The sequence below is a fragment of the Hylaeus volcanicus genome, chromosome 6 (genome assembly GCF_026283585.1).
Source record: "Hylaeus volcanicus isolate JK05 chromosome 6, UHH_iyHylVolc1.0_haploid, whole genome shotgun sequence".
NCBI lineage: Eukaryota > Metazoa > Arthropoda > Insecta > Hymenoptera > Colletidae > Hylaeus > Hylaeus volcanicus.
Window position 1 is genome coordinate 9,959,020 of NC_071981.1, and position 13,187 is coordinate 9,972,206.

Below are 13,187 nucleotides of genomic sequence, written 5' to 3' on the forward strand. Positions count from 1 at the left end.
AAAAACATTGCCATTTACTGACACTTAACGCTTAACCGGCCAAGGGTGAAGTAAGAGAATTTTCATTGACCGTTGACAGTAGTTTTTATATTTTCAGAAAGAGGTGCACTATGAATTCTACTATACCTTTCACAGTCCCTGTTTTTTTTTCTTAATTGGAATACTTATTTATATTGACACTGTTCAAAGTGGCAGAAAGTATAAATTTTCTATTGTTATTTATTATTACTAAACATGAAAAGCTCTGAAGTTAGGTTTTTTTATATTTTTGTAATGAGCTTTTACGAATGTAAATACCATTTGCGTATCAAATTAGCGTTGTAATAATAGTAATATCATTACTATTATTACTGTCATTTTTGTTTTATGCTAGCTACTACTGTCTAATAAATAAATTGATAAAGAAGTTATTAACTCTTATGGGCATTATTTTAGAAATAGCTTTAATCTACAACAAAGTCTAAACGGATATTAACCCTTTGACTGCGGGACGATTCTTGCTAGAAATTCTAAGAGGCATGTCATTCGAATAGGGTTGCGATAATTGAAGAGGGGATTCCCATCTAGTTGCGTGATTTTTAGGTAATTTTGTGTTGGATTTATGTTTTGGAAAACCACAAGATCTTTTGCAATACGTTTTTTCTACATATTACTGCAGCCTTTAAATATGTAAAAATAATACGTCTACTTCCAAAATGACAAACACGAACGCCATATGGGAAATCTTATTAAATAATGAAAAGAAAAAGTAGTTCCATGGCAACCATGATTCCAATCGTTGCTCTCATATAAACAAAGAAACGAAAAATATATGATTGTATTGTCATATCTTGTAAAATCATATGCTTCCGTTTGATAAACAACATGTCTAGAGGGTGGTCATTTCAACGCGATAACGACTTTAAAGATTCTTTCAAATTCGATAAGACATTTCCCACACAACAAAATATTTATCTAGTCAAGTAGTCAAATCAATCTCGGAACTTGCATTCTATAGAACATCTATGTAATTACGTTGGATGATAAATTAAAAACTCATTCTTTTATCAATAAAATGGAGTTAATACAAAAAATCACGAAAATATGATCTAAAATAACAACTGAGTTTTGTGTTCGAACATTTATGTATCGTTAACTTTCTCTAAAGTGGTAAACTAATTCGAACAAAATATGTTTCATAACTTTTGTCATCGCGATTCTATTTGGTTTCTTTGATTCGATAATAATTTTAGCCTTTATAAAATTATAATAAAAAAAAAATACAGTACGTTGACGTATGAAATGCTATTTCTTCACGCTATTTTTATTTTTTGCCCATGTAAAGAATACACGATTGGTTTAGAAACTATTATTTTATTTCTAATTTTTGTCAGTATGTGTATACATATGTGTATGTATATGTTGAATTTCTATGAAGGAGTATTGGACAAGTATATGTGGTCTTTGCTGTCAAATAGTTAATAACCCTTAATATCCTTCTTATAACTCCACCCTTAATCGGCCGGTTAATTGTTAATGAAAACAATTATATTCTAGTTAAATATACTGATATTTAGTGTGTTTATTGTTAAATTTTGAACAAAAATCGTAACACCCTATAAGAATGGAAACGAAGCGTGGATAAGTTCAATATTGAACATTCGAAACTTTTACCCAGTTTCAAAGAAAACAAAGTAAGTTGTTAAAATCATTGCCTATGTTTAACAGAAATTTTCGTGATAATATTGATAATTATATTATTATATCTTATCGAATACATATTAATTTAAACTGATAAACTCAGTATTTATTTATCTTTAAGTGTAATATGAATTACAAGGAGTCTCCTAAGTTGTAAATTGCATCAGGGCACAATAAACTCTAGTGTCAACCCTGCAATGTTCGCAATTACCATGCGTCACGTATGTATGACACATCGATTGTCTTAAGAGACCAGCGTCGCGTGAGTGATAGCAACTACTTTTCATTTTATGCCTGCATAACAATTACGAATTATGACCAGTATGATGTACGAGCAAACACATTATCCAGAATATTTTATCATTGTGTGGAAGAGGAAAAGAAAAAGAGGATACTGGATGATTTTTAGTGTGAACCATTGCACATCTGCACCTCAGCGGCAAACTATGGCGAGTGAAAATTTTGGAAAATTTCATATTCCAAGTACCAATGAAGAATGTGGAATTGGTTACATGACTCAACTACAGTGGGTGTAGAATGTATTCGTACACCGATCAATTTCCAAAAAAACTTTTGTGTGAAATTGTAGTTTCTTAATTTCTTTTTTATAATCAATGATATTTTACGTATTCTCGGAAGCCTCTAAGATAGATATAATCCAAACAACAGTTACTAGTTAATATAATTTGTGGAATTAACCAAAAAATGCGAAAAGTGGATAAAAGTATAGAAGCAATAAGCATTTGTACGATTCTTATGCCGAACCATTTACAATAAAGTTTGTAACGTAGACACATTAGTTTATTGCTCCGTACGAATTAGAAAACATCAAATTTCCAGTAAAGTACTCTTAAACAATTGTGCGAATACTTATTACTTCAACATTTCTATCGATTAATTGTTTTTTTCTTGTTAATTTCGCAACTTACATAAATAGCTATTTCTTTTGTAATCTATCTATTCTAGAGATTTCCAAGAATATATAGAAAGTCATTGTTTATAAAAAAATAAGTTAATAAATTACAATTGTACACAGTTTTTTTGGAAATTGATCGGTGTACGAATACTTTCTACACCCACTGTATATCTTTGTCTCAAATTTCAAAATTGTTGACAAAGTTTGGTTCTGAGATAGAGATACATGTATACGTAGCGTTATACCAACCTAATAGCCGCAGGACACGAGGTAGTCGCCGAGTTTTTCAACGACCGACGCGGCTTGCTGTGGCTGTATGGGGTCTTCGTAGAGGGAGACGACTACGGCTTGCGTCGTCTTCATGCAGTGGACGCCGACCTTGCCGAGTTTTGCCCTTATCACTCGATCCGTGCCCGACAGGTAAATGTACCTGTTGCCGGCCAAGGTGACGCCCGACGACGTCAGAATATCCTGTTCCTCGAATCCCTGGACCAATTTCGCCAGCTCCTCTTTACTTACCTGCGCACACAAACGACACGTGACACGCGTTCGCTTTCACGTAAAGAGAGCGAACGGAAAGGGAAAATAATCAGCAGACCGTGAACCGGCAAACATCGAGCAAAGTGCACTTAATTTCCACACTGACCCCGTCATCGACGCTTTCAATTCATTTCGTAAATACAATTAACGCGTTCATTGTCCACGGAACCGTATCTTCTCTTAAGTGATTAATCAAATTTCTATTATCGCGAACAATGCTTCTTAATGCGAACAGTTAAGAAAAGAAATGGCAGCGTTGCGTGTATTTCTTTTGTCTTCTTTCTTTGTTTTCTTGCAAAGGTTTTTCTTCGTTTAAATTTTAAACATTTTAACGAAGTTTGATTTTTTGTTGGAAAAGGATCTACGTGCAATGATTAAAAATTATCTAGTTATTTTAGTGTCTTTGAACAGCGGTAAATGTTGTTAGAAGTCCACGGAAAGTTATAAAACTCACGTCTTGGAAATGGAAGAAGGGCCTACGCATAAAAAAGACAAAAGTAGAGAGTAAGATAATACGTAAGATCAGAAGAAAGGTCTCTGTTGCATTAGGTGTTCAGAACATTAATCAATAACATTAATAGTCTTTCCTCATTTCTATACAATTTTTAATTCGTAACATAGGTCCTTCTTCCAGACACATATTTAATGTTTTACGTATTATACAACTTAGTACCACGTGAAATATTTTTGCATTCAATTGATAAAAGTGTCTTTGAGACCAATCATTTGACCGATCGCGGTAGAAATAAGTACAAATGAAATGTTAATAGGTTTAATGTTAAACCAACGTGGCTTACATTTTAAGGATGACGCGCATACGGGTCATTGAGATTTTCATATATCTGTTTTAAAATAAATGTATAAAACATTATGAATAATTAAATTTCTCTTCATTAATTTTGTAACGTCATAACAGATGTTTCACGTATTAAAATAATTCTATACGTTTTAAAATTTTTGGTACAGTACACTAGAAATGATTTAATTTTTCTTCGTGATTGTTATAAAAGGTCATAACAGATCTTTCGCGTATTAAAACAATTGTACACGTTTTAAACTTTTCGTTTTATTTCGTAATTATCAACACTGGAAGTGTATATTTATATGTTAGAGAGATACGGTACTAGTTCAACGCTTGTTTTCATTCTAGATTGTAGTCGTAAAATATTATCAAGTACTTCTACATTGGCAATTGTTCTTGCGTATACTATCCAAAAAGAAATACTAACTTTGATGATGTACTACAGTAAGAAAAATAACAAATTTTTATTTTTTAATCAAATGAGCTGGGAACCTCTGATAATTGCATGTTGAAAAGTATAGTATGACCTTCCTCAAATTGAAACATATTATTTGTTTAAAAATTTATAGCAATTTTTTCCAACGCACCATAATTAAAAGAAAAGAAAAGTGGAATACCTCGACCCGACGTCAAGTGCGGCTTCAAACGTTCCGTTAATTTATGATTATTTCAGAAAAATGTTTTTTTTTTGTTACAAGCATGTAAAATATTAAACTTCTGGATTGATTCAAGCGTGGATCGTGACTCAACAACAAATGCCGTCCGTACGATTAAACTGAAAATTAAATTAAACTGAAAACTCAATTAAAACTGTTATTTATAAACGATAGAATATTTATTGTTATAATGGTATCGTAGACCTGCGCACTCGAGTGGTATTCACGCTTCTAATTGTAAGTTGTCTTTAGTATCAGTAAACTATTAAAGTCTCCTAAAAATACAACGCACATTAGACACATTGCTTCCCGTTTAACTATTTTAAAGCAGTCATCATTTATTTATAATCTTATACAGAGCCATTCCTTATGAAAAAATAAGAACAAAATATGCAATCAAATTTTTTCATTTAAAGCTTAGCTTTCAAGAAAATCGAGTTTGAAAATCAAAGATCTGAGGCTTCATCTAATAGTTATTCTTAAAAAGACTTCAAGAATGAAACCACGGTACCGAGAGTTCATGCATCTGTAATTAGATGGCCACAGCAATGCATGCAACATGGTGGCCATCAGTTTTATCAATTTTGTAATTGATCAAATAAAATGTTCGTTAAAAGTCTTCCATGTATTTTTTCTTGAACTCGGTAACTTTTAGCACTTGTAATCACAGATTTAGTTGGAACTTCGTGCACTTATAGGTCTTGGTCTCCTGTTTACGAATATATACCATTATAGGTGTAGATGCTCAATAGTTTTTTTAGATATTTGTGTTTGAAGTTTCATTACACGTGGACATACAGATTTAGTTAATGGTGTGTAATTTTGTTTTTCGATTTATTTACTACCGATTAATCGAATTTCAAATGCATATAATAAGTAATATAATAAATATTTAAATCAAAGTACACTTCATTGGCTGTGTCTGAAAACAAAAATACGTGAGATAAAAGGGCCGCGATCCTTCAAACTCATTTTGTTTATTACAATAAGATATAGATGTCTGCATCGATTTTCCTGTGACTTGTTAGTAAACCATGTCGCCCCTTGCAATTATTAATGAAACATTAAAAGTATTCTTTATCGAAGTTGACAGTTTAATTGTAATTCGAATAATCGAGACCATAAACAGGAGACCGAGATCTATAAGTGTACGAAAGTTTCAACTAAATCTGTGATTACAAGTGCTTGCCTTCTCCTTGTCAATCGTGTAACAGCATACGTACGAATAGGATTTTCAAACTCGATTTTCTCGAAAACTAAGCTTTAAATGAAAAAATTTGATTGCATATTTTGTTCTTATTTTTTCATAAGGAAACACCTCGTGCCCGCTAGTATATGTTATTCGGCCGCACTCTGTATATTTTCCGAGATACATTGCTCGTTCTATCAAATATACTCGTTGCGAGTAACAAAGACATTTATTTATATGCGTAATTTTCATTATCGATTTCGTAAGCTTTTAGCTGCAATAAACGACTGCACAGTAGATTTAGAAATGATTTTTACATAGTATCTCCAGCTGCTTTGCATAACAGGTCTCTCCACTACATATTTCGTATATGTATAGGGTGTTTCCTTCAAAGTGAGCATCTAGAATATTTGTTTCATTTAAAGGTACGGGAAAACGTCGAAGGGAAAGATTGCCCATGTACCAGAAACAAATTTACGAGTCATAATTTAAGAGACTTCAAGGTCATCGATATTTTTTTAATGGAATAACGTAACTTTTCTTAATACAGTGCTGTAGCTCATAAAAAGAAACGAATCCAAGTACATAAAACACGTTGACCTTCGTATGACCTTGAATAATAAAAATAATCATATTTTACATGGGAGAAAACGAACATTTAGTATACTTTAACCGTTAAGTCAAATATTTTAATCCTTTATTCTTATTGCTTATTCATATTCCTTGTTATTCTTATCTTTCTTCGAGTTCTTATTTTAAAATTGTTAATATTAATACAATTTCAATTTAATAATAAATTGAACAAGAATTATTAATAACAACTTTATGTAGTACAAGGTTTACTTTTTATGTTAAGATATACATTATAATTGATGACGACATATCAAATATTAATTATTGTAATTTATCCTGTGTCCTTAAGAGATGTTATCCCAGGTAAATAATACACAAAAATATATAGACAAATAAAACCAATGTATAGCGATTTGTTAACATTTATTCGATTGAACGATTTAGTTTTTATTCATTCATTATGAAATATTTCATTCAGCAATTCAAATATTTATTTTTATTCAAAGTGTAATGGATAAACATTTGTTTGTTTAGTACTTGTTATCTGAAATCTTTATCTAGAAAGAATCATCCATTTCTACCGTAACTTCGATAAAGAAGAATGACAAGAGCCGCGCGCGTTCAATGGTTGTAAAGTGACACGCTTATCATAGTTCAAGGTCGCGTTAAATTATCTCGTATTAAATCGGACCGCGTTAACAAATTGAAATACCTTCGTCCAGATCGTTTAGCACTCGACAATGTACAAGTAGAGGTCCAACTATTGCAGAACCTCGTTAACCAGTCTCGTGTACCGATTGAGTATTCGAAATGTAATGTCGAAGTGAAATGTTGAAAACGAAAGAACAGTCTCGTATTGAAAATTCATAATGTAAAATCATGAATAAGTGACGTGTGGACTGTGTCGAGAAATTTGTTTAAAACGCTTCGTAATCGTTTTGCCAGAATGGCAGGCTTTTTTTCTTCTTAGAATATATATGACCAGCTGAATTAAGATTTTATAGATTTCTGCACCATAAGTACTATGAGATGCTGCCTCCAGTAATATTTTTAAAAGGAAAGAACAATTAAATGACGATTGTTATTTATTGTCGCCTTCTTTAGGCAAAAATCGTTTTAGAAAAGGAGATATTTCATTTCTTTCAAAAGTCCGTGCGTAGATCCTTTCATTTTGGATCAAATTGGTTCGGTGTTCGCATTACTCACACGATAAACTACTCCATGCCTTAAGGGGGTATTATCGTCTAGAAGTTTGTTTTTTCAGTAATTTTTAGGAATTAATTTTGCGAAAACTATCAAACCTACAGTACCAGGGTTTTTTTATGCATAATAAAACACGTTTCAACTAACAACACAAATTTGTATGAAACACTTGATTGACATCTATACAATTATGCGCAGCTATGCAGGTTGTGGCGTGAGACACTCGTTCAATCGGGCGCACAGGTTGTGGCGGTTCTAGTCGTCTTAGACAGAAAAACAAATTTTTTTTTCAATCTATATGAATGTAGTTATCGTCTGAACTAGAATTAAATAAGTACTACATTTTTTTATCGGAATCGCAGCTGTTTGAAAATTAAGGTTTAATTTTCCCGAAAAATTGTCAACTGAAATATGAGAGCTAAAATATTCAAGCTATCGGTATAATTCTAGTTCAGACCATAGGTGATCGTGCCCTCGAAATGTGTGTAAAACCAGAAGTTAGTCGGTCCAATAGTTTTTGAGAAAAACGTGCGCCCGACTTGAAAAATGTCGTTTCGAGAAAAACGCGTTTAAAGTTTGCTATACATTTAGCACTAATACTGGTGAACAGCCTTGAAGCCTCTGTAACTATGAGAGCTCTACGAATTTCAAATTAATATTTTAGAGGCACTTTCTCAAAACCCTAAATGATAAGAAAATGCAAAAAAAAAACGAAATTTTGAAGTTTCTAGACGATAATACCCCCTTAAGAGGGGTAAACCACATTAGGACTCCAAGTATTAAGTGTTTCTTGTGATACTTTTTTACAGAGAAGAATTTATGTAATGTTTTTACAACCTTGAGAATATTTTAGGTATGCTTTAAAGTGCATTTAATAATTTTTTCATTCCATTTGACGCAAAGATCTTTGAAAAATGCCGTTTTTTTTTCATAAATATTTTTTCATTACGTGTGAATGATAACGCAAAAACTAATTGACCGACCATTTCCAAACATTATATACGCTTATCTTACTTAAATACCTTGAATATGAACTAAAAAATTGAAATGACACCATTGTTCAAAGCGTGTTTTTTATTGCAAAAACAACTGCACAATATATGGTCAAAATTGATACTTCTTATTTAAACATTTCTGAAAGTAATTCAATTTGCAACTTTGTTAACCATAATTTAGTTTATTGTTCTAGAAAATATGTTAATAATGTAAAGATAAAATTTAATTGATTACGGATAACAATTGTGACCCTCAGAATTCCCACCGATAGCAGACTCGGGCAAAAACTTGCTATAGAGCAGTGTTTCGCAAACTTCTTGTGTTCAAGGTACACCAAAGAAAAAACCAATGTTTATTTAATATTTTGTTATTATTAAAATCAATATAATATGAAAAGATGTTTAATGAGAAATGTGAGTCTGCTTAATTGAGCATAGGCGATCAAAATTTGGAGCAATCGTTGATAAGGCTGCTCTCATCTCTTCGTCGATCGTCCTCAAGCGTTCTCTTCTTTTTTACTTAATCGTAGCGAGAGTTGAAAACCCCAATTCGCATAAGTAGGTCATGGCAAATGTTAAGAGAATTGCAATAGCACGCTTTGAAAGCAATAGATACTCATTTTCTATATGCAGCCAAAAATGTGTTTCATGCAAATCCGACCACGAATAAAATATTTCTTATATAAACATTGCAACCCCTTTTTACCCCCTTAGGGGTTGAATTTCAAAATATCCTTTCTTATTTCCTGTATACATCATAAAGGAAAGCTTTATGCAAAATTTCAGCTTTCTAGGTTCAAGGGTTTAGCCTGGGAGTTGATATGTCAGCGAGTCAGGCTTTCATTTTTATATTGTATACATATACAGTGGGTGTAGAATGTATTCGTACACCGATCAATTTCTCAAAAAGTTTTGTGTGAAATTTTAGTTTATTAACTTCTTTTTTTATAATCAATGATTTTCTACATATTCTCGGAAATCTAGAATAGATATAGTCCAAACAACAATTATTATATAGTTTGCGAAGAAAATATTGAAAAATCGGTAGAGATATAGAAGCAAGTATTCGTACTGTTCTTATTGACGAACTGTTTACAGTTAAGTTCGTAACGTAAGCACATCAGTTTATTGCTTCGTACAAATTAGAGAGCATGAAATTTCCAGTAAATAAGGAAATGGAAGAAAATCCCATTCCGAATAACGTCAACATTTAGATAATTTAAATTTCGTTACTTTATATAAATAACTAATTTTTTTGTACTGTATCTATTCTAGAGATTTCCAAGAGTATGTAGAATATCATTGATATTCTACAATATTCTACACTCTTCTATATTTTTGGAAATTGATCGGTGTACGAATACTTTCTACACCCACTGTAGATCGAAAGCCCTGACTCATTGACAGTATATACAGGGTGTCTACGTCAATTCTACAACAAATTTTCAACAAAAAATTACTCTTAGACATTTTCTTTGTGTCGCCTTATTCTCGAGTGTTTTCACCTTTAATATTTTCTCTGTGTTTTCGACTTGACACTCTATAAACGGCTATAACTCCATCAAATTACAATGCAAACTCAAAATTAAGTACACCATTCGAAAGAGCGTTAAATTTCCTATCTCTCTGATGTCAAAACAAAATTTATTACGAAGATTTAACAAGTGAAAAATTAAGTCAAACTTTACATTGTAAAAATTTTTAAAAATTTGACTTTTTCTGTATTCGTTTTTCAGTTTCAAAGACATAGTCGTTTGGCGGGCACTCTTCGGGAAAAACTCCCTCGAAGTCTCAGCTTTTGAATGGTATTGTAAAAAAAAAATTGTACGGTGGTATTTTAGGGAGAAAATGACGTTTAAATCCAGAAAAGCGTGGATTTTTAGGTAAAAATCGATATTTTTCAATGAAAATCGACTTGTTACTTTAAAATTAACTTGACATCGGGTTTGATGTTTTTTTTAGTGACACTCCCGAGCCTCCCCAATTAGGAAAAAAACTGATTTCTTAACACCTCAAGCCTCTCCCAGCCGTGTGTAGAGCCTGAGTGCGAGGTGAATAATAATTGTTTTTGAACATGTATCCATAGAATTTTCGTTTTTAGAGACTATTTAATCAATATCAACCTCGGCGTGCCGATAACTGATATGGAGATTGGAACACGATCGATTTCACAAAGAAAGAAATCGATATTTTCGGCGCAGGAGAACCGATAAGTTTTGAATCAGGAGGCGGGCATTTTGAACGCTTTTCTGCATTTAAACGTCATTTTCTCCCTAAAATACCACCATATAATTTTTTTTTGACAATACCATTCAAAAGCTGAGACTTCGAGGAAGTTTTTCCCGAAGAAGTGCCCGCCAAACAACTTATGTCTTTGAAACCGAAAAATGGATAGAGAACAAGTCAAATGTTATTAAATTTTCACAATGTAAAGTTTGACCTAATTTTTCACTTGTTAAATTTACATAATAAATTTTGGTTTGGCATCGGGGAGAGGGGAAATTTAACGCTCTTTCGAATGGTATATTTAGTTTTAAGTTTGCACTGTAATTTGGTGGAGTTATGGCCGTTTAAAGAGTGTCAAGTCTAAAACACAGAAAAAATATTAAAAATGAAAATACTCAAGAATAATGCGACACAAAGAATATGACTAAGAGTAATTTTTTGTTGGAAATTTGTTGTAGAATTGACACCCTGCGTATGTCCGAACTTATACGTAGACACCCTGTATATACTTGCTCGCATAACTCTCGGGTATGTGTAGGTGCATTATCTTCAAAAAACTTGACATTTTTCCGCGACACACTGCTATAGAGAACAGCTGGTATCTCTAAGATTTCTATGTGGAATGAATTGAAAAATATATAAATGTACCTTAAAACATACCCCAAAATATTTTCAAAGTTAAGAAATGTTAAGAAAATTTTTCTCGGTAAAAAAAATTACAAGAAACACTTCATATTTGGTCTCCTAATGTGATTTCCCCCTTAATATTGCCTCGCATATACATAATTCTAACATCAAAAAATACCTAATTTAAGTTGAAAAGGTTCATATATGTTCCTTTACGAGAAAAAAAAATTGGAAAAATGGAAGCTTCGATATACAATATGTATAAAGACATAAGTGGGAGCAGAACCTCGTATCTACCGTTTCGCGTAACTCAAGGACTCGCTACATAACTCAAAAACATATCTTTCTGTAGACGAAAGAGCAAAGAATACCTTTAACGGCAATGTAACGTAAGCAAGGTCATATAGAAACCGTGACTCGTTAATTTCAAGTACGAATTAGCAAATCGGCAAGAGTTTTATCGTCGGCATACTGAAACGCATTCCAAAAGGTATACTTCCCTAACTAGCTGACTAACTGGTAATGTGTGTGCCATGAATCAGGCCATGGTACACTTGATCGTTTTTCCTCGATCAACAACCGAGCGTGTGTCAGAGCAAGACACCTTCTTTATTGAAAACACAGTTTCGAATTCAGATTGACGCTAATATTCTAAAATTCTTTAGACGAATCAAGGTTTAATTGGAAACGTAATTAAAGTGCTTATCCTGTACAATTTAATTATTTCAATTATGCCATGATCAATGCCGAAAAATGATAACTGACGTGGCTTGTCACAGTTTCATTTCTAAGAAATTTATTAATGCATGTATGCGTTGTGCTTCTCCTTGTTCATTTACTGAGAAGAAAAAAATGATATTGCTTATATACCGAGAATTACTTGAATCAGAGCAACCAAAGTTTTTCTTTGAACAGACGTTAATCAACGTTATTTTTACATTAATGTTCGCAACAGCGTTAAGATAATCCCAAATGCAAAATATATTGCATCACATTGAAAGGAACATAAATAAAAAATAATGTAGTTCGAAAGTTCGAATGAAAGTTCGAACGTCGCGATTACAAAGGCGCAACGACACAAAGAATTCGACAAAACCGATCAATCTGACTTTTGTTTACGTAAAGATAATTGCGTTCAACGGTAATGTTTATTTCTTGAGTTTGTGTTCTTATTACGAAACGGCACAGATAAACTATTAAAAAGGAGAATTAAAATATGAAATAAGGTAAAGAAAGATTTCTTTAAAAGATCCAGGCTTAATCAATTTAAATCTCGTACATGCTTTACGTATTTAGCTTTCGACTTCATTATTTAGGCACGAATACTACGTGTGTATTAAGTAAACATACCAACGTCATATATACATACGTAAATTATTTATAGAAGTTTAAAGACCATCGTTCTTTATCGTATTGGCTGTCGTTTAGCTTTTTTGAATATTAATTGATAAGTATCTTCTTACGTACGTCGCTGACGACATATTTATTGTGCAAATTAAGTTATCTAAGTACAACCCTTTTCGTCACTCTTCAGTTTACTGAAACTATTTAATCTGCTACTATTTGTAGATATATATAACTATGGTTGAAAGTTAAAAAAATAAACTATATCGTCGTTTTTATGCAAGAATCGTGAACATACGATTCGATAAATTTAAAAATTCGTAATACTGACATTGCTACCTGGTCAATAAACCTACAGTAACGAGTTATGGTTAAATATCATAACTATTTACTAATCTTTACTTAAAAAGTGCAAATTTTCATATTCATGATTCGG

The 13,187-nt window shown here is 32.2% G+C and overlaps 1 protein-coding gene across 2 annotated transcripts in view; it reads right to left on the reverse strand.

Annotated features, from left to right (window-relative positions):
• The window catches only part of LOC128878455 (profilin), a 38,989-nt gene that overhangs the window by 21,734 nt on the left and 4,068 nt on the right, over positions 1-13,187 (reverse strand). For both annotated transcript variants that reach the window (XM_054126672.1, XM_054126671.1), the window contains exon 2: positions 2,846-3,115. In XM_054126672.1, the coding sequence (XP_053982647.1) occupies positions 2,846-3,115 (270 nt within the window). The remainder of the gene's footprint in view (positions 1-2,845; positions 3,116-13,187) is intronic.